This window comes from Acomys russatus, chromosome 32, assembly GCF_903995435.1.
Source record: "Acomys russatus chromosome 32, mAcoRus1.1, whole genome shotgun sequence".
Lineage (NCBI taxonomy): Eukaryota > Metazoa > Chordata > Mammalia > Rodentia > Muridae > Acomys > Acomys russatus.
In genome coordinates, this window is record NC_067168.1 from 10,989,475 (window position 1) to 11,016,784 (window position 27,310).

Below are 27,310 nucleotides of genomic sequence, written 5' to 3' on the forward strand. Positions count from 1 at the left end.
TACTTCTCCAGCAGATAGATTCTGCAATTGTGTAACATTTGGGACATTTTAAGAGGAAATAAATGCTAGAGCCCCTGTGGGTCGTGGGTGGTTGGTGGTGGTTCAAGACGGTTGGTTATGGTTTGTTAAGCACTCATGCACAAAGAAGAAACAACAAGAAGGAGAAGTTAGGTATCCTGACAGTGAAGACAAAACTTGCCCCACGGAGTTCAAGGCGCCTAATCAACAGAAGGAGTCCAATAATAACATCACCCCTGTCCCAAGCCTGGAAGAAAGAAGCCACGAAGTAGCTAATGTTACAGGTTACCTCCCTCAGGATGATTTTTCCTAGTTCTATACATTTGTCTGAAATTTTCATTTGTTTTTAGTAGCTGAGTAATACTCCACTGCATAAATGTACCACAGTTTCTTTATCCATTCTTTAGTTGAGGGAAATCTAGGTTGTTTCCAGTCTCTGGCTATTATGAATAAGGCTACTATGAACATAGCTGTGTGAATGTCCTTGTGATGTATTATAACACACTGCGGGTTGCAGTGCCACTTCAATAAATGTGCACTGGAGAGGTGGGAAAGATGGCTGAACAGAGCAGCACACAGGGCAGAGAGGGACAATGCTGGTGTCAATGGTCCCTGCAACAGCCTGGGGGACCATGCTGAGGTCTGAGTGCCATGCTGCTGCTGGCTGTTATGGGCAAAGAGGCTTGTTTTGCAGTGTTATTGATGACTGCAGACTTACAGGTAAGAATGAGAGACACTGATGGCTTGTGTGACAACCTCCCTCAACTCACCCCTCAAAAAAAAAAAAACAGTCTATATAGAAAGCATTAAAATTTGTGATAGGCATGCTGAAGTGTAGCTCTTCACAGGTGATGACTTCTGGTGTGGGCAAAGGGAAGGTCTCAGTTACCTCTAAGGGGGTGGCCCCGGGGATTTTGACCATGCTCCAGTAAAAATATGGGTGACATAAATTAAACTTGGTGGTTTGTTTGGGTTTCTTTATTCTTTTGGGGTGGGGAGGACACAAAGGTGGGAGGATAAACCTGGGAGATGGAAACCGAGTGTGATTAGGGTGCATTGTGTGAAATTCACAAGTAATCAATAAAAATATTATGTTGGGAAAAAAAGATCTTTATTGTAAACTTATGAATTCTCAGAGCATAATTAGTTGGATATTGATCATCTCATCCTTGACTCCTAGGAAGAACTTTTTATATGAAATCAGAGCTGCAGAGAAGGTTCCAGACTCCTATGCTATCTCCAGATGGGTGCTTCCTTAATCAAAACAAAAATGCCCATCTATCATGATACATTTGAGTAATGATGATACACCTCTGATAACCTGGTGATAACAGATTTTTGCTCTTACTCTCAGAACAAGAAAAATAATTTGCATGTATACTCTTGATTCAGTCAACTTGGTATAGTTACCTTGTTCAAAGTGGTTGCTAGTGGCTGAGCCTTAACTCTGAGGAAGAAGCTAAACAAATAGATATATTCATTCCCATCCATTATCCTCTGAATGACTCATTAATCATTAAGTATATCTACTTATTACAAAGCTCTGTCACTAAGAACTAAGCTGCCCTTCTTATAGAATTACTTTCATCTATTTTTCTGTATTCTGAATTCATCACTCAACAAAATGACAATTTTAAAAAGATATCAATCTATATATTTAAATTTTCACTTCTTTAATTACCAATGAACTGTTTAAACTGTTTCTTTTTTTTTCTTTCTAGTGTTACTTTGGGTCTGTATGTGTTCTGTCCCACTCACTTTCACTTGCTAAAGTCCTAGGCCCAATGTGTTTGGAGACAGAGCCTTTAAAGAGGTAATTAAGGTTAATTGAAGTCCCAAGAGCTAGTCTCTATCTATCTAATAGGACTGGTCTTGTAAGAAGAGGAAAAGACACCAAGGACACCAAGGACAGGGCAGGGGCAAGGCCCTCTAAAGGTAGCTGTTGCAAACCAGGAGCAGCCAAACAAACCCACTGATGCCTTGATCTTAAACTTCCAACCTCTAGAACTCTGAGACTGAAGTTGTGTTAGGCATCAACGGCAAACCAAGCCTACAACTATTGTAGAAAATTTATTAATTCAGTGGGTTTTTCTAACCTGACTAGCTCCCAAATAATTGAGACAGAGACCTGTTGATTAATTTAACAAGCTTAAGCACAAGAACTGGGCAAGTACTATTCATACTGATTTTCTAAACTACTCTGGCTACTTCCCAGTCACACACCCCAGTTACCTGCCAAAATTGGTCCTGTATGGGTGTCAGCTTCAACAGGCCACATCCCCTCTCCAACTTCTTTCTTCTCCCTCTCCCACCTGAGACACCCAAGCCACTGAAGCCCCACCTACCTCTCTTCTGCCCAGTTACAGGCTGTCCAACACTTTTTTTTTTTTTAGCCATTGGAAAATAATTGGGGAGCAAAGTTTACACAACATTGTTCCGTGTACATGAGAATGCACTCTGGACTGCAACCAGATTTGGAGGCCCAGAATTTAGCATCTGAATACACAGAGCACCAGACCAAGCCCCAAGAACTAACAGTTTGCCTCTGTGTTCTTTATCTCTTCTTATAGGACTCTACATACCTTGAAACTTCTAATGTTTGTGTTGGGTTTTGTTTTTGTTTGGGCCTATGACATCATTCATTCAGTAATTCATTTTGGAGACTATATATCCCACTACATTATAACATTTTCCACCAACAGGCAGGTGTCTAGCTGGATGGCCAGCTAGCCTATCCTACATCCCAGTGACAGCCGACCTTGTGTATCAAAACAGACTGGGCATAGTGAGACAGCTTTGCTGATAAAGGCACTTGAGTCCAAACCTGGGGACCTAAGTTCAATCCCTGGGGTTCACCAAAACACACACACACACACACACACACACACACACACACACACACACACACACCAAAACAAAAAAGCAAAAAACAGAAAAAACCTCCAACAACAACTCCAATTTTAAGAGATAATTTAGTTGTCTAGAGTTGAAAAATATGCATATATACATGTGGCAGAAAGTTCTTAAATTATAATAGTGTATATTCTCATCTGACAATAAACATCAAACTAAACAATTATGTTAACCCAATGATGGACCAAACCAATACATTACCACCTGATCTAGCTGAATTATTGAACTATCATGGTTTTGTTCTGTTTTGTTTTGTTTTTTTTTAATTTGAGGAAAAATCAGGAAGGCTGTAGACTTTTCAAGTTCCCATGAAAAACTACTTCCTACCCCCTCACACGCCCGCAAGGGTTCCTCCCCATTCTGTTAATAAAATTCTATTAGAAAGCAGATAAGCTGTCTTCACAAAGTTCACAGCTTGGTGATTAAGAAAATGACTATAGGCCAGATGTGATGGTTTTGAATCCCAGCACTCCAGAGGTGGAGAGGGAGTGAGGGAGGGGGAGGGGGAAGAAGAGAACAGGAAAAGAGGGAAAGGTATAGGGACTGGGAGGAGAGGGAAGGGGAGGGGGGGAAGAGGGAGAGGGAAAGAATAAAGAGGAAAAGGAGGAGGGGACAGGGAGTAGGGAAGCGTTGTCAAGAAATGCGTAGAAACCTTGGATCTCTACAAGTTCGAGGCCAGTCTGGTCAAGGCGGTAAGTTCCAGGCTAATCAGGGTTACACACTTGAGCTCCGGTCTCCAAGAGCAGACAGAGGAAGGTATAACAGACAAGGATTTGACACGCCTGGCTGAACGCCCATGCTCAAGACACCAAGTTCTCCGGGGATTTTAGAATTTGAGACTCGACAATCATCCCAAAGATTGTAACGATGACAAACAGCCACCCTTATTTTCCCTGTTCTCCATATGCCAACACTCGGCATTCAACGGGCCTCTAGTAAACATACAGCGGTTGTGAAAAATACGGACATTGTCCTGGAAAAAAACTGACTAGAGCAACCAAATAGTGTCCAAACTCTCACTGGGAAAATGTAGTTTATCTCTCAAGAGGAACATCTCACGATCCAAGACAAGTACCTGCGAGGAAGACCACGGAAGCGGCACAAACTGGGAAGGCGACCCTGCACCATAAATGCTGGGAAGACAGGACTGCGGGGATCTCATACTTGGGAAAAGGTCAGAGAACCTAAATCCCTTAAGCTGACTGAGGGTGGAAGAGGCGGGGGAGGCGGGACGCAGGGAGGGGAAGAGGGGAGGGGGAGGGGCGCCAGGGGCCGGGGGTCACGTGGAAGGCCTATGTTCGCTGACAATGAAGCCAAGATAGCCTGCTAAGGCTGCTCCAGGCCGAGAGGTAACTATTTTTTTAAACGTGTACCGAAGTAGTAGGCCGACTTCTCTCGGAGCCGCACCGGCCTCCCTTCGGCGGCGGCGAGCCCATCCCGGCATCCTCTGCGCTGACTAGCGGCGCGTTGGAGACAGACGTCACTCTCCGCCGTCAACGTGGCGTTGCTATGGCAACGCAGTTGCCCCAGCTATGTCTCTGCAACCCGCCCATTCATCACGAGTGTTCATGGAACTGGTTCCCTGGGCTGACCCGGGCCGGGAAAACAACCCGATCTCGACTTTAGAGGGGCAGCCGGTCGGCTGCCGCCCCCACACCGCGCAGGGCCACCCTGGAGTCCGCGAGGTCCACGTGAGCGGCGTGGCCGAGGTGTCCGCCAGCCCCGACAGGGCTCTGGTGGTCGTGCGGGTGAGCAGCACCAAAGAGGCGGCCGCTGAGACCAAGAAGAGCGTGTGCCGCCGCCTGGACTACATCACGCAGAGCCTCCAGCAGCAAGGGCTGCAGGTGAGCTTTCGGGGACCGGTACAGGCCGGGTGACCCTGGAGCTTTGGGGATGCTGTGTTAACCTCATTGTTTATTCCGGCACGCAATGGATGCTTGGACCCTTCCTTCTAGAGTCTAGATAGATGAAAGCCGTTATTGGCCGTAGTGAACTTGAATTCACGAATGCAGATTGCATAGGTTTTTAATCTGGTGATATTTGCTACAGTGATTTTGTTTTGAAGCTTAGAATGATGAAACGTTTTCTTGGAAAGTTACATGTAAATGTTTGCCTAAATAGAATGTTGGACCCTAGTATTCTGTACGTGAAATTGGCAGGTGAGGAGCTTGAATTGCTTCCTCCCAAAGGTTAGTGTGGAGTGGTTCTTTAGTGTATTAGCATCTATTTTTGGTTTATGATATCACCTACCACAAATTTTACAACTTTTTAGTTTTAACCCCCCCTTTTTTTTCTTTAGTTCAGTGTAGGTAGGTATCATTCCTAGAGATGTCTGAAACAAATCACTGAATAGATCGCAGCGTAGGCCTCCCTCCTCTTAAGGAATGAGGTAAAAACGGAACTACCCTGCCTTATTCCATCCTCATTGTCCAGAACTAGAGAGATAAAATAATGCTCTGGATTTCGAGGTTGCTTCGATCTATACCATCCCCCTGTTACTATTGTATAAACCAGGACCGTGACTGCAGGAACCAGAGTTTCCTGCTGAGGTAACTCCACCTTGGTGAAAGTGCAGCATAGTCTTGTTTCTGTACTAGAAATGTCACACCTTCAAAAAAGCACGTCTTGGGTTGAAAGATGGCTCAGAGTTTAGGAGCACTGCCTGTTCTTCCAAAGGTCCTGAGTTCAATTCCCAGCTACCACATGGTGGCTCACAACCATCTATAATGAGATCTCGTGTGCAGGTGTGCAGGCAGAACACTGTATACATAATAAATATATATATATATATATATATATATATATATATATATATATATATATATATATATAAAGCAGGTCTTTGTTTTTAAAAGAAAATATATTTGTTTTGCATTTGAAACCAGGATAATTGAAATGACCTGGGAGGGAGGGGATTGGCAGGAACCCAGGTTATTTTACATTTTAGAAAAGTTTAAATGTAAATTATAAACAATGTGAATAAAATGGGTTCAAAATGTAGGGAAAAAATCTCCTAAGCAACCTCCTGCAGTCCTGTTTGAATAATGTAATGAGCTGTTTGTTTGTTTCTTTTATCTCATTGACATAGAACATAATCTGACCCCATGTTTCTAACTTCTAATATATAAAACAAAATAAATACAGTAATTACATTCAAAGTCAGTGTTGGAGGCAAGGCACAGGTCAGCAATCTCCCAGCTTTTCTTTGCTGCTGGAGGGAAGCATTCATGGATAGCTTGTTCACAGATAGCATAAAAACCATGCATAGTACTCCTCAGGGTAAGTTATGGACCTCACAAAGCCCTTGTATGTTTTCCGCTTTGGAATATTGGGTTGTAAATGTGCACTCCGTGCTTAAGGGGCCCCTCCCAATCTAAATACTGGCTTGACAGGTGGAGCCTTACTCTCTCATCCTTACTTCCTGGCCTTTCACCCTCTTAGTCTAGATAACTTCTATTTTGTTTTTAAGAACAAGACCAAAACCATATTCTTGTCAGTCTTTTCTCAACAGTAATCCCTGGTATGCAATATTCTGCTTCTCCTTTCAAGTACACTATGTCAAATATATTATAATTCTTGATGTACTTCTCTCTCAAAGTGATTGCTATTTGAGTAATGCTCATATACATGATACATACAATGAAAAAAAATGCTTCGGGATGAGTAAAAGAAAAAGAATGAAATAATACATAAGTTATTAGGTCAATTATTTAGTAGATCTTAGGTTTATGAATTTGTAAGAAGATGCAGCAATCAGTTTTAGCACCGCTTTAATGGGAAACTGTTGTGACGTTCTAAATTGCATTTACTTAACTGAGAAACATTTATTATGCACTCGCAAACACTCTTCAGATTTACATGGCCCTTAACTTAATGATGTCTTAATTTGAGGGGAGGGGAGGCCGCTGTAATGGAATATCACAATCCGAGTAGTTTAAGAACAATGGAGATTTAGTGTTTACCGGCCTGGAGGTTAGGAAGGCTAAGGCACCATCATCTGTGATTTGGTCTGGTGAAGATACAGTTCATGGTACATAGATGGCGCTTTCTCCGTGTCCTTAGATAGAGAAGGGACAAGGCACCTCACTGAGGCCTCTTCTCAATAAGGACACTAATTCCATCCAGGAGGCTCCATCCTCATCATCGAACCTCAAAGACCATCTTACACCATCACACCAGTGATTAGAGTTGTGTTTTGGTCAGTTGGTTTTTGTTTTTGTTTCTTGTTTGATTTGGTTTGGTTTGGTTTGGTTTTTTGTTTGTTTGTTTGTTTGTTTGTTTGTTTGTTCGAGACAAGGTTTCTCTGTGTAGCCTTGGCTGTCTTGGACTCCATTTGTAAAATAGGCTGGCCTTGAACTCATGGAGATCCACCTGCCTCTGCATCCCTGAGTGCTGAGATTGAAAGCATGTGCCACCACACTCGGCTGATTAGGTGTGACGCCTGCGCCACTGCGGTACCGAGTCGAGGGCGAGGGACTGCAGATTTAACTCATGCACGCGCGCGCCCGCGCGCGCGCGCGCACACACACACACACACACACACACACAATAACACAGCAGGTCCTTCGTGCTAAGAGAGCAGCAGCCGCGGCAGCTGTTTATTATTCTCGTTCCTCTCAGAGTTCCAAAGAGCCTTCTTATAGGCAGCAAAACAGAAATCCTCCTCCCAGGTGAAATCCCTCAAGAGGTGATTGCACACATGAGGAAAAGTCTCCAGGAAGGGAGGGGCGTGTTCTCAGAGCAGTAAACATGACTAGCTAACCAAGATAAATACAGACGTGGAAGCTGCTAGAAACAGGACATGAAACAGCAAGACAGGCAGGCAGCATAGTCGGGCCTGGTTCCTACAATTAGGTTTTAGTATATGAATGAAGCATACAAACATTGAAGATTATAGTGAATATTGTGTTTTCTATTTTCTATACCAACTTAGGCTGTAAATCCAGTATTTGTCTACTCATAATTGTATTATTTTCTTTTTTTACTCTTTTATTCATTTATTCATATTACATCTCAATTGTTATCCCATCCCCTGTATCCTCCCATTCCTCCCTCCTGCTTTCACCCTATTCTCCACTAGGTCTGTGACTGAGGGGGACCTCCTCCCCATCTATATGATCATAGAATATCAAGTGTCTTCTTGATAGCCTGTTATCCTTCCTCTGAGTGCCACCGGGTCTCCCCATCAAGGGGTTGTGGTCAAATAATGGGGCACCAGAGTTCGTGTGAAAGCCAGTCCCCGCTCTCCACTCAACTGTGGACTATACATGTCTGAAGCCGGTCAGTAGACAATAAGAGAGAGAATTTTTTTGTGATAAAGGGCAAAATATTTAGAGATATTTATTTACCATTGTCTCCAAACCTGGTTTATCAACAGCTTCTAAAGGACCAATCACATGAGTATCTTTTTTATTTATATATTGTTTTATGTTCTTTTTTTTTCCTCCCCTTTTATTAAACATAGATTTTTTTTTCATACAGTATAATCAGAGTACAATTTCCCCTCCCTCTACTCCTCCCACTTCCTCTCCCATCCAAATCCATTCCCTTTTTGTCTTTCATTAGAAAAGAACAGGCAGCCAGGAGCATGGCGCACACCTTTAATCCCAGCACTCAGGGTGGCAAAGGCAGGCTGATCTCTATGAGTTCCAGGCCAGCCTGGTCTACAAAGTGAGTCCATGACAGCCAAGGCTACAAAGAGAGACCCTTTCTTACAACAACAACAACAACAAAAAGTAAAATATAAGATCAAGCAAAAAGTATCATATCAAAATTGAGCAAGCCAAAAGAAATATGAAAGAACCCATTCACACATTCAGGGGTCTCATCAAAATATTAAGCTGATGGCTACAGTATATACAGGGGTCCTGGTGCAGACCCTTGTAGGTCCTGTGGTTGCTGCTTCAGTCTTTTAATTCAGATGAACGCAGTTATTTCAGAAGGCCTTGTTTTTCTGGAATCCTCTGGCCCCTCTATCTGTCCCTCTCCTTCTGCCTCCTCCTCCACAGGGTTCTCTGAGCTCTGAGGGGAGAGATTTGATGGAGACAGAGAGATAATAAATTTTGAGTCCTCTGCTGCTGGAATCCCATGATGAGAATATAATAGTGTGATTCATGTACCATGAAAGTACATGCATATTACATTGAAGAGATAACATTGATTTTACCTTAGGAATTCTGGAAAGACTTGATAAAGGAAGTGACATTCTGTCAAAATCTTAATCACTGGCCAAAAGGAAATCATTCCAGTTCCACCTCAGAGTGCAGCCGGCGTGTGTGTTAACAGCACTCTTAATTAGTACAGGGTGAATGAAACAAAAGACACTGGGCTGTGTGAAAGAGAATTAGGAGCTGAGACTAAAGGAGAGAACGGGAGATCAGATATAAAGCTGTGTGCCTGCATAGCTTTCTTGTTCTCATTGCTGACAGTACCTGACAGAAGCAACGTGAAAGAGGAAGAGTTTATTTTCGCTCACAGTTTCAGAGGGTCTCAGTCCAAGATGACCGGGGAAAAGGCACGATGGCAGGAGCAGCTAAGTCTATGGCAGCAAGAGCTGTTCACATGGCCTGGCATGAAGCAGAGAATGGGACCAGAAGCAGGGCCAAGGAATAGTGTGTGTGTGTGTGTGTGCGCGCGCGTGTGCACGCACCCTCTATCACACTCCACCTTATTTCCACCTCTAGTGGCCTACTTTTGCTAGCCACGTTCCACCTTCTGAAGGCTCCTCAGCCTTCAAAATAACACCACAAGCTTGGAAACAAGTGCTCAAAATAGAAACATGTTTTAGGTTCTAACAGAACAGTGGCCTACTGGAGCATTCTGATGATTAAAACACCTACTTACTGTTGATAGACTTTCTACAACTGCTGTCTCATTTAATATTGCTGCTCTATAAAGGTAGTATTTCAACTGCTGTTTTACCGAAGAGGATTCTTGAGACCAGAGCAACTATTGGCAGATAGCTTGTCCACAGCTGAGAGATGACCTTAACTGTGCTCTTAACTGTTACAGTGTGCTTTTCATTCTCTTGGCAGTAGATGATTCAGGTGTCCAGTAGGGATATAAACAGGTGGTAATAATAATCTTTTATATGCTTGCTGGCCCAACACCTGTTTGCCATCGTATGTGAATTAATTGTCAGAGTGAAAAGCTTCTAGGCTCTGAAACTTCCTGCAAATGGAGTCAGGTGTTAATACCAGGAAATTAAGGTTTTCTGCCCCACCCTGAATAGTCTTCAAATAAAGGCAATGAAGAACTGAATTGAATGACAGGAGTGAAGAGGAGACCCCCAGCGTCCTCACTTGTTGAGTGGAATGGTTGAGATATTTTTGATGCCAGGTTCAGAGTCTCTTTGCAGGGGTCACTTGAGTTATCTCTAACGGTACTTTGCTTTACAATACAACTGTGATTGGCTCTCTTTTGTCTTCCACCCACATCTTTTCTTGGAATTATCTTCAAAATGAATTTATTCCAACTCTGTTTCCAGATCCACTTCTGGTCATACTCAAATTAAGACAGAGAATGGTAGGAACTCAGGGAGTTTAGTTTATGGCTTCTCCACTTGCCACAGCAGCATTATTTTCTTCCATAATTTTTCAAACTAGTTAAGCCCAAAGAAGTGCTATTCTTCTTTTTAACAATGGAAGTTAAGCTTGTTCTTTGTATATTTTCAGTTCATAATACTTTGCCCACTTCTTTCTTTCCTTTTTTCCCCCCTTTTGCTTTTTCAAGGGAAGGTTTCTCTGTGTAGCCTTGGCTGTCCTGCACTCACTTCGTCTACCTGGCTGGCCTCGATCTCAAGGACATTGACCTGACTCTACCTTCCTGAGTGCTGGGATTATAGGTGTGCACTCCGCACCCAACGTGCCCATTTTTCTTTTACCTTTTCTGCATTAATTTATAGGAGCCATGAAAAATTAAATTACTAATAATTTATGGCTGGCATGTATTACAAAAACAAATCTGCATTTTTGTCATATAGCTTACATAGTTTTAAACTTTCAAAGTTTTGACCGTTTAGCCAAATTCATTATTGTTTTCTACCTTTAATGTACTATTTTGAGGCACTGTGGCTATTAAATGACACATTCTGGAATCTTAGTGATGTTTAATAGTCCATTAAATATTCTATGCTTGGAGTTTATTTTGGTAAAATAACGGCTTTTATTTTCTTTTAACTAGAGAAGTAGCAGAGCTCATAATCTTCATTAGCCAATCTTAACTTAGCAATATGATCTCAACTGAAAAATAAAAAGTACTGTTTTTACATAACTGAAGAGTCTCCCTATTCAGATCTAGCCAATGGACAGCACATTCTCCACAGTTGTGTGGAGAGCAGGGACTGACTCTGACATGAACTCTGGTGTGAGGCCTGCTGGCACTCAGAGGAAGGGTAAGCAGGCTACCAGGATGAGACCTGAGAGGCTGTGACCATATGGTAGGGGAGGAGGTCCCCTTCTGTCACAGGCCTAGGGAACAGGTATAGGGTGCAAGAGGGAGAAAGGGGGGAATGGGAAATTACAAGTGAAGGGATAACAACTGAGATATAATTTGAATAAATTATTTAAATTTTAAAAAGAAAATAAAAATATAAAAAGCATAACTGAAAAAAATCAGGTTATTTTGTGGTTACTTGGGATTTTATGGTTAGTTCTCTGGATCTCCTGCTATCTCCGTGCATGACTCAAATGCTGCATCCATCCCAAGCCTTACACCACAGGATGATAAGTCACCTTGAGTGACAACCGCATTTAGTTATTGTAACCACATTAGAAAAAACTCCTGTAGACTGGAGACATGGTTCCATGGTTAAGAGTTCAGTGTGTTTATTAGATGCAGGAGAACAGGGAGAGTTGTTGCATAAAAGAAGGCAATCTCTAAGGTGTCAGTGAGGGATAGGTGTGAACGTAAGTGGCCGTTTCCTGCATGCACTGTTCGCATTCTGACTGGAAGAAGGCTTTGCAGTTCTCATGGGGCTGAGGCATTGGGGTCTTTGACGTTGCTGTGCCCATGTCACATAATACTCAGTCACTCAGGACTTCACTTGTTTCCTATATGGAAAAAGTCATGTATAGCTTCCTCCTGTACCTGTAGGAAATTTCAGGGGCAATCATGGTCATGTAAATATATTTTGGTTGTCTTTTTTCTTTTCCTAATTGTTTGAGAAGAATGTTGTAGCAGGAAAGACATGGCCGAGTTCTGTACTGTAATATTATAGAGTCGATCTCTGTCTGTTGTCTTCTCTATACAAGTACTTTTCATATGACTTGTTTTCAAATCACTACCACAACCAGGTGCTGTCTCTACTGACCTCATTTTATACATGTGGAAGCAAAGACTAAGAAAAATACTGAGTAATTTGCCCAAAAGTACACATGATTGATACTTTCTCAAGTAAGTCCATACTTCCTATACAAGTGAAGTAAGTGAGTAAAAAATGAAGTGAAATCTGATTTTTTTTTAAACAAGTATTTGTAGGTTTCTGATCGATTTTATGGCCATTTTAAGGAAGTTTAATAGACCAAGGCAAACAGTTCATCTTACATGTTGTGTGTCTTCCTATTTCAAACTCAGGCATCTTAATAGATAGGCAGAAACAACTGAATTTAGTAACTTTACTTTGGTTTCAGGCAGAGAACGTAACTGTGACGAAGGACATTAGAAGAGTAGAAAATGCGTATCACATGGAAGCCGAGGTATGTGTGAAGTGATTGGAAGCACCTAGACTTTGTGGAGGCAACTGCAAGTTAGATTATTCTTAAACTGAAATCTACCAGAGAAAGGATTCTTATGGTAATGATAAAAGATGATTATTTTTCAAAATCATTATGATATTATGTATCTAGAGATACTTTAAAATAATTTTCTGAGATTTACTTAAGAGAAATGGTATAAATTGAAATAAAAATAGCAAAAGGGAGAGAGCACCTAAGTACCAGAGACATTCAGTAATACTATTGCCTGGTGAGCAGAAATCACTACAGAAGAGAAATTTCCCTCAGATAAAACTTCATGAAAAAAGCTATAAAAGATTGAGATACTTTTTTTTTCAAGGCCACAGAGAGTCCCCCTGCCTCTGCCTCCCTGAGTGCTGGGAGGACTCTGAGACACTTTTTAAATATTCTTTTACAGTCACTGTGACAAATATTATTTAAATTTTTAAATCATGTAGTCTTTATCCACATTAAAAAAAAGAAGTGCACTGTTTTCAGTCCGCAATAACATTGAGATCACAGACTCCAGCTCCAAAGCCTATGGAGCGAGGTTTGTGTAAGACCGTGTCAGTAGCAAAGAGGGCTGCTTTTGATTCCCTGTGCTTTCAGCTGCCGCCTTGTCATAGGAAACAAAGTGACTGAGTTAGAATGGAATCTTGTTTACCAAGGAGAGAACCTTTCTCTGCAGAGATAGAAAACAGCCCAGCAGCAACCTGAAGTTCTCTTCTGTCAGTTAGTGTATTATCACTTCCCAGTATTAACATTAGGGTTAGGTCACTTGAACTTCTCAAAGACCAAGTGTAAGATAAGAGTAACAGAAAAGAGTGGGATCTAGAAAGGTAACTCCTTGTCTCTTGGGAAAGGAGTTTTACCTATAAACATTTATCTTAATAAGCTTGAAAGACACTTCTCAAAACTGTACCAACAGGTATATAGAGACGTATTCAGTATCTCCAATTGTCAAGAGTGTAGAGGAATTTTAATCCAGCAGCATGGCTGCCCTGGCTGAGGATCCACATCTAAAGACCTTCTAGGTCCCTGTGATCTGGTTGGAATGCAGACACGCCCTTAGTACACACCTTTATTCTGGAACAGTGAGAGTAAGCTTAGTTTATAGAAGGAAGCAGCCATGTTTGAAAGTGACATCTAATTGAGGGGCAAAGTGACGAATCAGAGAAAGATTTGACAGAATGAGTCAGAGATAGGATATGCCCAGCTCTCATGAGAACAACACAGGAAAGAGAGGATGCTTAGGAGCAGTGCAGGGAGAGGGAGTGGGGTTGAGTTCGGAGCAGGTCAGTTGAGCTCATGCAGTTCTGTTCAGTTCATGACGTCAATGCAGTTCCGTTCCCCTCAGGACTCCAACCTGTGATAGTTAGACAACCCAGCCCTTTCCTGCTAAAGGTGCTTTTGTCAAGGTCTTATTAAAGCAACAGGAGAGAAACTAGGACTCAGATACCCACAATAACCAAATATGGTTTATCCCAAGCATAAAAGATTGGCTTAAAATTTGAAAAAAAAATCAGCCATTCTGAGTCACTATATAAGAAACAAAAAGAGGGATCCAAGATGGCGGCGAGCAGTGTGGACCGCGTTTGGAGGCTCCAGTGAACAATTCAGGGAATTGCACAGATTTCTGAGCCAGGAACACCGAGGTCCGAACATCACGGCAGCGGGAGTGCTCCACGGTTCGGAGGGACCAGGGTGCGGAGGACCTGCGTGCCCCTGCACACGGGAGGAGCGTGGTTTTTCTCTGATCGGAGCGGCAGCGGTAGAGGCGGCAGCACCAGCGGCACCAGCAGCGGCGGCTGAGGTTTGCAGCTCATAGCCTTCCGGTGGAGGCGATTGGTGTGGTGGCTGGTGGGAATTGCTGCGGGAGAGGGGACTCGGGGCAGGATTTGGGTCGCGTGGAGCCTTTGGACCCAGATTGGACTCGGCGGACAGTTCGGCCCCAGAGTCCCGGGTATTGGCCCGGCCCAGCAAACAATTCTGCCTGAGGCACTAACTCAGCGTGGCCATAGCTCCCCTGCTGTGGCGCAGGCGTAGTTGAGCACGCTGCTCCACACTAGGCACTACCTCAGCTCAGCGGCAGCTCCCCTGCGGTGACACAGTCTGGGCGGAGCACTTGGTTTCACCACAGGCGCTAACTCAGAGCAGCCGCAGTTCTCCTGCTGTGGCGCAGGCTTGGTGACGTGCTCGGTTCCATCCTAGGCACCACCTCAGCTCAGCGGCAGCTCCCCTGCGGGGACACAGTCTGGGCGGAGCACTTGTCCCACCACTGGCGCTAACTCAGAGCAGCCGCAGTTCTCCTGCTGTGGCGCAGGCTTGGTGACGTGCTCGGTTCCATCCTAGGCACCACCTCAGCTCAGCGGCAGCTCCCCTGCGGGGACACAGTCCGGGCGGAGCACTTGTTCCACCACTGGCGCTAACTCAGAGCAGCCGCAGTTCTCCTGCTGTGGCGCAGGCTGGACAGAGCTCTCGGTTCCACCAGCTCTAAGACTCTGGTTGGACACAGTGTACAGTTTGAATCCAGAATTCCTGGCTGAGATTGGTGGTCAGTTCGGGCCCTGAGTCAATAACTGACCACAGCACGCACTTTGGGCCAAAAGGCCCTAGTGGAGCTTGGTGCGTAGTCCCAGCCCAAAAATTCTGGCTGGGCCCTGTGTGCATTTTGGGCCCAAAATCCCTAGCTGAGCTTGGCAGACGGTTCTGGCCCTGAGAATCTAGCTGAGTTCTGCCCGTGGTTCGGTCCCAGTGCTCCTGGCTGGACTTGGCAGGGAACACAGAAGGCTGTGGATACCTTGGCCTGACCCAACGCTCATTCAGAGACCCAGAACAATTGCAGGATCCACAGCAGAGAGGGACTGAGGATCACTGGCTGTGAGAGACCAGAACAACAGGGCTAACCTCCTAACATCCACACCAGTGAAGCTTTGAGCTCGCAGCCTAGGGAAATCGTAAGAAAACAAGTGAATCTATCATCAGACACCCTCCATTCAACTCTGGAAGCTACCCAACAAAACAAAGACGGCAAGATGTCTAAAGGACAACGAAAAAGCATACGCAAAAAACCCCAAAACAACATGGCGTCTCCAGTTTCCAGCTATCCCAAAGAAAACCACCCAGAGAACTCAAATACAACGGAAATACAAGAAAATGACCTCAAATCCTTAGTAATGAGGATGATAATGGAGGAAACAAATAAAATTCGTAATCAAATGCAGGAAGACGCAGACAAACAGGTGAGAGACATAAAAGAAGCACATAGAGTGGAACTGGAAAAATTGCAGGAAAATGCAAACAACCAGATGAAAGAAATAGCTAAAACGGTTCAAGCTCTGAAGACCTATAAAGAGGCAATGGAAGAAACTCAGGAATATACAAAAAATCAGATGAAAGAAATCAAAAAATCAGTTCAAGATCTGAAAATGAAAATGGATTCAATGATAAACACACAGACAGAAGAAAAACGAGAACGTGAGACCTCAGAGAAGAAGGCGAGCAACACAGAGGTGAGCTTTTCTAACAGAATCCAAGAGATGGAAGAACGAATCTCAGGGCTAGAAGATACAATCACAGATATTGAATCAACCATTAAAGAAAATGCCAAATCTGGAAAACTCCTGACACAAAACATCCAAGAAATTAAGGACACCATGAAAAGAAGAAATTTGCGGATAATAGGCATTGAAGAAAGAGAAGACATCAGACTCCAGGGCCCAGAAACTATTCTCAACAAAATCATAGAAGAAAATTTCCCCAATCTAAAGAAAGAGATGCCTATAAACATACAAGAGGCCTACAGAACACCAAATAGAATTGACCAGAAAAGAAAAACTGCCCGCCACATAATAATCAAAACACAAAACATGCAGAACAAAGAAAAAATATTAAAAGCTGCAAGGGAAAAGGGCCAAATAACATTTAATGGTAAACCTATCAGAATTACACCTGACTTCTCAGCAGAGACCATAAAAGCCAGAAGGGCCTGGACAGAGATCCTGCAAACCCTAAGAGACCACAGATGCCAGGCCAGACTACTTTACCCAGCAAAATTATCAATAACCATTGATGGAGAAAACAAAATATTCCATGACAAAAACAAATTCAAACAGTACCTATCCACAAACCCAGCTTTACAGAAGGTACTAGAAGGAAAACTCCATCCCAAAGGGTCAAGCTACAACCAAAACTACCCAGGAAATAGATAACTATCCCATGGCAAAAACACAACTACACAAACGCTCGACTGGAAACAACATCAAAATTAAGACTCTTAACAGTCACTGGTCATTAATATCTCTCAACATCAATGGCCTCAATTCTCCAATAAAAAGACACAGACTAACCGAATGGGTACATAAACAAGACCCAACATTCTTCTGCATCCAAGAAACACATCTCACCCATAATGAAAGGCATTACCTCAGGGTAAAAGGTTGGAAAAAAATATTCCAAGCAAATGGTCACAAGAAGCAAGCAGGTGTAGCCATTTTAGTATCGAACAAAATAGACTTTCAACCAAAATTAATCAAAAGGGATGAGGAAGGACACTTCATACTTATCAAAGGTAAAGTCAACCAAGATGACATCACAATTCTGAACATCTATGCTCCCAATACAAGGGCACCCACATATGTAAAAGATCTCCTAAAAAAGCTTAAACCACACATCGATCCCCACACAATAATAGTGGGAGACTTCAACACCCCACTCTCACTGAAGGATAAGTCATTGAAACAGAAACTAAGCCGAGAAATAACATCATTAACCAATGCCATGGGTCAAATGGATCTAACAGATATCTATAGAACCTTTCACCCAAACAAGAAAGAATACACCTTCTTCTCTGCACCCCATGGAACCTTCTCCAAAATTGATCACATCGTAGGTCACAAAGCAAGCCTCAACAGATACAAGAGGATTGAAATAATACCTTGTATCCTATCAGATCACCATGCTCTTAGGCTGCAATTCAACAACAACAGAAATAACAAAAAGCCTACACGTTTGTGGAAACTAAACAACTCTCTGCTAAATGACACCTGGGTCAGGGAAGAAATAAAGAAAGAAATCAAGGAGTTTCTGAAATTCAATGAAAATGAAGAAACAACATACCCAAATTTGTGGGATACATTGAAAGCAGTGCTAAGAGGAAAATTCATAGCACTAAGTGCCTTTAAAAAGAAATTGGAAACATCGCACATAAGCATCTTAACAACACAACTGGAAGCCCTAGAAAAAAAAGAAGCAGAAACACCCAAGAGGAGTAGACGCCTGGAAATTATCAAACTCAGGGCTGAAATTAACAAATTAGAAACTAAGAAAACAGTCCAAAGAATCAACAAAACCAAAAGCTGGTTCTTTGAGAAAATCAACAAGATAGACAGACCATTAGCCAAACTAACTAAAAGGCAGAGAGACAGTATTGAAATGAACAAAATCAGAAATGAAAAGGGAGACATAACAACAGACACTGAAGAAATTCAAAGAATCATAAGATCCTACTTTGAAGGCATATACGCCACAAAATTTGAAAATCTAAGGGAAATGGACGATTTTCTTGATCAAGTTCACTTGCCAAAGTTGAGTGAAGAACAGATAAACAAGTTAAATAGTCCCATTTCCCCGACAGAAATAGAAGCAATCATCGATGGTCTCCCAACCAAAAAAAGCCCAGGGCCAGATGGTTTCAGTGCAGAATTCTACCAGACCTTTAAGGGCGAGCTAATACCGATACTCTTCAAGCTACTCCAAAAGATAGAAATGGATGGAAAATTACCAAATTCATTCTATGAGGCCATAGTCTCATTGATACCTAAACCTCACAAAGACTCAACAAAGAAAGAGAATTTCAGACCAATTTCTCTTATGAACATAGATGCAAAAATACTAAATAAAATACTTGCAAAACGAATACAGGAGCACATCAAAGATATCATTCATCATGACCAAGTAGGCTTCATTCCAGGCATGCAGGGATGGTTTAATATACGGAAATCCATCAATGTAATCCATCATATAAACAAACTGAAAATAAAAAACCACATGATTATCTCCTTGGATGCAGAGAAAGCATTTGATAAAATTCAACACCCATTCATGTTTAAAGTTTTAGAGAGATCGGGGATACAAGGCACTTTCCTCAACATAATAAAGGCTATATACAGCAAGCCAATAGCCAAAATCAAAGTAAATGGTGAGATACTCAAGGAAATTCCTCTCAAATCGGGAACAAGGCAAGGCTGCCCACTCTCTCCATATCTCTTCAATATAGTACTCGAAGTTCTAGCCAGAGCAATAAGACAACAAAAGGAGATCAAGGGGATCCAAATGGGAAAGGAGGAAGTCAAATTATCCCTCTTTGCAGATGATATGATAGTGTACATAAGTGACCCTCAAAACTCCACCAGAGAACTCCTAAAGCTGATAAACACCTTCAGCAAATTGGCTGGATACAAAATTAACTCAAAAAAGTCTGTAGCCTTCCTATACACAAATGACAAGCTTGCAGAGGAAGAAATTAGGAAAACCACACCCTTCACATTAGCCACAAGCAATATAAAATATCTAGGAGTTACCCTAACTAAGCAAGTGAAGGACTTGTATGAAAAAAATTTCAAAACTCTGAAGAAAGAGATTGAAGATGACCTGAGAAGATGGCGTGATCTTCCTTGCTCATGGATCGGGAGAATTAACATAGTAAAAATGGCCATCCTACCAAAAGCAATCTATAGATTCAATGCAATCCCTATCAAAATAACTACACAATTTTTTAAAGACATTGAAAGTTCAATTCTGAACTTCATATGGAAAAACAAAAAACCCAGAATAGCTAAAACAATCTTGTACAATAAAAGATGCTCCGGAGGAATCTCCATACCTGATCTCAAACTGTACTATAAAGCAATAGTACTTAAAACAGCATGGTACTGGCACAGCAACAGGCTGGTTGATCAGTGGAATCGAATCGAACACCCAGATATGAATCCACACACATATGGTCACTTGATTTTTGACAAAGAAGCCAAATCCATTCAATGGAAAAAGGATAGCATCTTCAACAAATGGTGCTGGTCTAACTGGAGGTCTATGTGTAAAAAAATGAAACTGGACCCATATTTGTCACCTTGCACAAAACTCAAATCCAAGTGGATTAAAGACCTCAACATAAAACCAGAGACACTAACTCACTTAGAAGAAAAAGTGGGAAAGAGCCTGGAACATATTGGCACAGGAGACAACTTCCTGAACAGAACACCAACGGCCCAGGCCTTAATGTCAACCATTAATAAATGGGACCTCATGAGGCTGAGAAGCTTCTGTAAGGCAGGAGACACTGTCAAGAGAACAAAGCGACAGCCTACAGACTGGGAAAAAATCTTCACCAACCCTACATCTGACAAAGGTCTAATATCCAAAATATATAAAGAACTCAAGAAATTAAACACCACCAAACCGAATAACCCAATTGAGAAATGGGGCTTGGAACTAAACAGAGAATTCTCAACAGAGGAGTATCAAATGGCTGAGAAACACTTAAAGAAATGCTCAACCTCCTTAGTCATCAGGGAAATGCAAATCAAAACAACTCTGAGATTCCATCTTACACCCATCAGAATGGCTAAGATCAAAATTCAAGCGATACCACATGCTGGCGAGGATGTGGGGAGAGAGGAACACTCCTTCATTGCTGGTGGGAATGCAAACTAGTACAGCCACTTTGGAAATCTATCTGGTGCTATCTCAGAAAAATGGGAATAGGGCTTCCTCAAGACCCAGCTATTCCACTCCTTGGAATATACCCAGAAGATGCTCCAGCACACAACAAGAAAATTTGCTCAACCATGTTCATAGCAGCCTTATTCATAATAGCCAGAACATGGAAACAGCCTAAGTGTCCCTCAGTAGAAGAGTGGATAAAGAAACTGTGGTACATATACACTATGGAATACTACTCAGCTATTAAAAACAAGGAATTCCCGAAATTTGTGGATAAATGGATTGAGCTAGAAATGATCATAATGAGTGAGTTAACCCAGAAGCAGAAAGAATCAAATGGTATATACTCACTTATATCTGCATACTAGCCCAAGGGGCATGTCCCACGAAAGCCTTCACTTACCAGGAAACTGGGACAGAGGGGAAAGCATCCTATTGGGACTCTAAATGAGAGACGCATGGGAGAACAGCAAAATAAAAGGATCCAGAGGGTCCTAGAAATCTACAAGTAGAACAATATGATAGGCAGATTTGGGCCCAGGGGTCCCGCTCAAACTAAGGCACCAGCCAAGGACAATACAGGAGGTAAACTTTAAACCCCTTCCCAGATCTAGCCAATGGTCAGAATATTCTCCACAGTTGAGTGGAGAGTGTGATACGACTTTCTCACATACTCTGGTGCCTCACATTTGACCATGTCCCCTGGAGGGGGAGACCTGGTGGCACTCAGAGGAAGGACAGCAAGTAGCCAAGAAGAGACTTGATACCCTATGAGAATATATAGGGGGACGTAATCCCCCTCAGGAACAGACATAGGGGAGGGGAATAATGGGAAAATGGGGGGGGAGGAATGGGAGGATACAAGGGATGGGATAAACATTGAGATGTAACAAGAATAAATTAAAAAAAAAAAATAAAAAAAAAAATAAATAAAAAAAAAATAAAATAAAAATAAAAATAAAAAAAAAAAAAAAAAAAAAAAGAAACAAAAAGAGAAATATGACAGGTTCATTTTGGTAGATACCTAAAAGGCATCTAATAAAATTCATCATCAATTCTTAATAAAAATTGTCTATAAGCCAAGTATGGTGGCACACACCTTTCACCCCAGTACTTGGGAAACAGAGGCAGGCAAAGCCCTGTGTGTTCCAGGCCAGCCAGGCTACATAGTGACACCTTGTCTCACTGTGTCAGAATCAATTTGAGTAATTGATTGGTTAGTTGGTTGGTTGGTTGATTTGATAAGGGGCACATATATTAAAAGCTGCTGGTAACATTATACCATTATGGTGAAATACTGAGTACTTAATTCTTAAGACCAGGTACCATATAAAGATGGTGGTTACTCTTATAACTTCTTTTGGCATTTTACTTGAAATTCTTGTCCTTGTAGCTTGGGAGCAGGGCAGAAAAGCCAAAAATATCCAAATTGAGAAAGAAGAATTAAAACACTCTTTATTCAGGAACAACACAAGTATCTATCTAGAAAATACTATGAGAAAATCTTTTAGAAGTAATAATTGAAATTTAAATGTCAAGGGATACAGCTGATAAAATATTCTAGAGATGATAAAACATTTCTAAGAGAAAATGAAGACCGAAGTAAGTAGAGAAATGTATTTTGTTTGTGATTTGGAAGACTCTAGATTATTGATACTTACTCTCCTTAAATTGAGTTATACATAGATTTATTACAACCTGTTGCAAATCCTAGCTTGCTTTTAAAAATAGAAAAATAGAAAATGACAAACTGATTCAAAATTACATTCAGAAATGTAAAATATTAGCAGCCACTTTGAAAAAGCATCTTTAGCTATAATAGCCTCAAACTGAAAACAAATGTTTCAGACAAACTGTGGTTTTATCCATATAACAGAAACCTACTCAGAGCAAAACAATTATGCAGGAACATGCCTAAAACTGCACATGCAATATGCCAAGTTAAAGGAGTCTCCAAAGACAACATATTCCTGGAAAAGGCAAGTCTGTCAATCAGGAACAGGTCAGTTAACTGCCAAAGGCCTGGGAGCTGAGGAAGTAACCAGTAATAAAATTGAGATGTGTGAAGTAATGAGACAGTTCTAATTATTTAGACAAGGAAAGGTTCATGCCCCAGGGGAACACTTGGAATAGCACACCCTGAAGGGAACTCTAAAGCCAGGGAGCCAGCACCGCAGCATGCTGGGGACTCTGAAGTCTGACTGGAATAAGCTAGGGGCTCCACGGTTGCCAAAGGGTGTGAGGAGCCTTCAAGAAGCCTGTTGGCTGTCAGGGTGTGACAGTCATGGGGAAGGTATGGCACCCTGAGCACTTTGTCTGCATTTGCTGCCTGTAGGAGATGTGGTCCTGGTACTTCTCTGAGGTGCTAAGCACTTAACATTCCCTGTGTGGAAGGATTCCATAGGAGAGCAGGCAAAGCCCTGCCAGACTGATTGTTCCCGGAGTATTTGCATTCAAGTGTGGCGGCTGTTGGCACCATCCTGGAGAACTAGATCCCGTCCCTCAACCCAAATGCATTGTGGTTTTGGGAAAGTGGTTTAACCCAAGGGCTGAAACACTGCGGTATCACCGCCAGCCTCAGAACTCCAAGTTTCTGCTGCCCATATAGTACTGGCAACATTATTAAAAAGAGCTATTTGTAACTTGGTGGAAACCCTTTTTTCCACATTCCTGGTGAGATCCAGCATCTTGTTGCATAGACCTCATGCTCCAGCCATTCCAGGGGGAAATGGAACCTGGGGTTCTGAGGTTCATCCATTCCCCCCAGAAGCTGGCAATGCTCAGACTGTCCTGCTGGAGAAGCACCCATTTCTGATCCAGCTGCATCCAGGCCTCCTGGGAGATGTGGAACCACACCCATCCATCCAAGGATGTATGTGCTCATATGCCACTGAAGGGTCTTGGGTTTTTACTTTCCAGTCTCCCGGGATTTGAGTGGCTGCCTTATGTCCTCACTGCTCTTTTATACATTCCTTGTGTTCACTGATAAAGGACTCTCCAGCAATGATGTGTAATGGCCACTTCCCCATCTCAGTGGAAGATGTGAGGTGGGGAATGTCGCCATGCCTCAACACTGCAAATTTATTGATTTGAATCCTGAGGTGTGAATTTACATTGCTCAAATTGACTTTACTTCTCTATCTAGGTGATTTTGAAGAGATTTTAAAGGCATCCCTTTTTTTGTTCTTGTATTCTTGCCAGTAACCTAAACTTTGGTTTGGGGGAAGCAATTTGTTTCATTTCTTCTAAACATAAGTAAGTTGGGAAAAGCTCTTGACCCCTTTTTGTAACTTCTCTGTCTCTGTCTGTCTCTGTCTCTGTCTCTCTGTCTCTCTCTGTCTCTCTCTGTCTCTCTCTGTCTCTCTCTGTCTCTCTCTCTCTCTCTCTCTCTCTCTCTCTCTCTCTCTCTCTCTCTGGCGCCCGTGCCACCGCAGTACCGAGTTGAGGGCGAAGGACTGCGGATTTAACTCATGCACACACACACGCGCACACATACACAACAACACTGCAGGTACTTCGTGCTAAGAGAGCAGCAGCCGCGGCAGCGGTTTATTCTTCCTTTTCCCAGAGTTCCAGAGAACCTTCTCATAGGCAGCCAAACAGGAATTCTCCTCTCAGGTGAAATCCCTCAAGAAGTAATCGCACACAGGAGGAAAAGTCTCGAGGAAGGGAGGGGCGCGTTCTCAGAGCAGTAAACATGACTAGCTAACCAAGATAAACACAGACGTGGAAGCTGCTAGAAACAGGACATGAAACAGCAAGACAGGCAGGCAGCCCAGTCGGGCCTGGTTCCTACATCACACACACACACACACACACACACACACACACACACACACACACACACACACACACACACACACAAACAGAGAGAGAGAGGGGGGGGGGACTGTTTTTAAACTGCTACATCTTGGCTGGTCTAAAGGGATGTGACTCTTTTGGACCTGGAATTCTGAATCTCATCTGTCCTGTCCAAGGAAGGCAGAGGGGAAGTACACTTTGTGGGGTCAGTTCCTACCTGAGTAGGCCATCAAGAAGTTGTGCTCCCCCATGAAATTTTTGACAACAAAGAAAACCGCCACAGGGTGGGCAGTGGTGCAACATGCCTTTAATCCTAGCACTTGGGAGGCAGAGTAGGCAGATCTCTGTGAGTTAAAGGTCAGCCTGATCTATAGATCCAGTTTCAAGACAGCCAAGGCTACACAGAAAAACCTTGTCTTGAAAGAAAGAAAGAAAAGAAACCCCACATTTTCAGCCCCTCACTGCTTCTCTGGGATTCACCCTTCTGCCTTCTCAGTGAAAACCAGTGTCTGATTTTGACACAGAAGACCATAAAAGTCTCCGGGTTTGATACCATTAAGTACATTACTTCTTCACCCTTTCTATAGACTGGGAAAAGGTGGGATTCATGCTAGGGGGGTCTAGAAAGAAGGCCCAAGTTGGTGCAGGGGAGTAGTCTCGTAGGTTTGATATGAAGAACAAGATCTGTTAAAGCAACAGGAAGCTTCATGGCTCTTGCTCCCGTGAATGAAACAGAAGCAGCCACCCTTGGGCTTCTGGCCAAAAGAAAGGCACTCAGCAAGCATCCATAGGCAGATGACCTAAGCCATCATCAGACGACTGGCAAAGGCCAGCATGGTGACATTCTGGAAAAGTATCCTGTCAGACTAGGCTGGCAGCCAGCCCAGATCTGGGGAGGTCAGCCTGGGCACTTCAAAGATCAGCTATCCACTGACTGGTCTTTGGGACTAGAGACATGTCTCAGTGATGAAGAGCACTGGTTGCAGCCAGACAGTCATGGTACACGCCATTAGCCCCAGCACTTCGGAGGCAGGAGCAGGTAGATCTCTGAGTTTAAGGCCAGCATGGTCTAGAGATCGAGTTCCAGGATAGCCAGGGCTATACAGAGAAGTCCTGTCTTGAAAAAGGATCCAACACCCTCTTCTACCTTCCACAGCGTAGCACACCCATGGTATATAGACATACATGTAGACAAACACCCACACACATAAAAGTAAGTAAATCTTAAAAGAATGCTTTTGAAAGAACATTGACGATAGACTGAAATGGAGATACTGACCTGCTAGAAACTTCAGGCTTTGGAGTTTCCCAATCTATTGTGATTCACTGAATTTTTGCTCTTTTTTTTTTTCTCTGACCAGTATTTACTGTTAAAACCAGAGGGAACATTATTCTTCATGGGATAACATTTATAATTAAACACACAGCTGTCCATGTTGTATGGGATGAGGTCAGCTTCTCATCAGCCCCTGCTCCCCTAGAGCTGTACATACTTGTCTTAACAGGTTAAGATTGTGCAAGGCCCTAGAATATAAACAGTTAGTCTTAGATTAAAAGCTTAAAAGCTCACAGTTTTGCTAAGATGAGACTTCTGCATGTAGTAAGACCCCTGGAAGGGAACACCCCTCAGTGATCTCAGTAAAGGTTGTGATACTACCAATCAGAAACCTAAATGAATAAATTAGACTAAGAATTCAGAAACGGTATCAGGGTTAGAAATTAGCCAAATAATAAAGCCGAAAGGAGAATCCTACAATTTACAAGAAAGAGTAAAAGTAAATAAAATTTAAAATGGTATTAAAGGGATTTTTAAATATATAAGCTAATATTAATCATTATAAATTTCATAATCATAAGTCTTTAATAAGAAAATAATATAGTTATAAGCACAAATTTAGTATATTTGTTATCTGTTACTGTAAAAGGACCTTATAATTTGGCTTTACTACTTCCTTCCTTCCTATCGATTAATTGATTGATTGATTGATTGAGAGAGGGTCTTGCTGTGTAGCCCTGGCTGACCTAGAATTTGCTTTGTAGACCAGGGCAGCCTCAAATTCACAGAGATCTACTGATTCTGTCTCCCAAGTGCTGAAATTAAAGGCATGCCCCAACACCAGCTTGGCTGTACTTTTTATACTCATATTTAGACAAAAATTTAAAACTACATGAGGCATGAAAATAACATCAACTATCATTTCACTTCCAGGTCTGCATTACATTTACTGAATTTGGAAAAATGCAAAATATTTGTAACTTTCTGGTTGAAAAGCTAGATAGCTCTGTTGTCATCAGCCCACCTGAGTTCTTTCACACTCCAGGTTCTGTTGAGAATCTTCGGTAAGTTAAGCACACCTTTAAATTAATCATTCTAAACAAGACTTTTGAATACTTTAAATGTCATATTGATCTTTACTTTCAATCCCTAAGGCGGCAAGCCTGTCTTACTGCTGTTGAGAATGCATGGCGCAAAGCTCAAGAGGTCTGTGGTCTCGTTGGCCAAACTCTGGGGAAACCTCTACTAATCAAAGAAGAAGAAACAAAAGAATGGGAAGGCCAAATTGATAATCATCACTTATCCAGACTCCCAGGCTCATTAACTGTGCAACAGAAAATCAAAAGTGCAACGATACATGCAGCTTCAAAAGTGTTTATTACTTTTGAGGTAAAAGGGAAAGAGAAGAAAAAAAAAGCAGCTTTAAAGTTATAACTAAAACATACTGTATATGTATTTTTAATCTGTTTTTATACATTTTATAGTGCTTATTTCTATCCTAAACATATGTGTTGCATGGTATACTGATTCTCTGTAAATATCTGCCACCTTTTGAACATAATCCCACGGAATACTTATGTTCACTCTCTAGTTTCCAAAACACTCTAGGAAATACTGTGAGAAATAAATGTAGTAAAACATACTTTTATATACTGAGAATTTATATATTGAAAATAAAAATTTTAAAAATTACTAATGTTGAATTTTTATTTCCAAAAACAGGTAAGTTGTTTGTCTAGTTGTACAGAAATGTAGAATCTGAGCTGCATATAATGAAAAAAACCTTTGTTCGTGTTCCATTAAAAAAGTGAATGTTTTCCATTCATCACAGTCTATTTGTTTCTTCTTTTAAATAAAACATTTCATC

The 27,310-nt window shown here is 42.1% G+C and overlaps 1 protein-coding gene across 1 annotated transcript; it reads left to right on the plus strand.

Moving 5' to 3' along the window:
• The first annotated feature begins 4,429 nt into the window (after positions 1 to 4,429).
• Positions 4,430 to 27,310, plus strand: Irak1bp1 (interleukin 1 receptor associated kinase 1 binding protein 1). Its single transcript, XM_051140245.1, has 4 exons — positions 4,430 to 4,775; positions 12,561 to 12,626; positions 26,377 to 26,507; positions 26,598 to 27,310. Exons 1-4 carry the CDS (start codon positions 4,464 to 4,466, stop codon positions 26,875 to 26,877), a joined length of 789 nt encoding a protein of 262 aa, XP_050996202.1. The 5' UTR covers positions 4,430 to 4,463; the 3' UTR covers positions 26,878 to 27,310.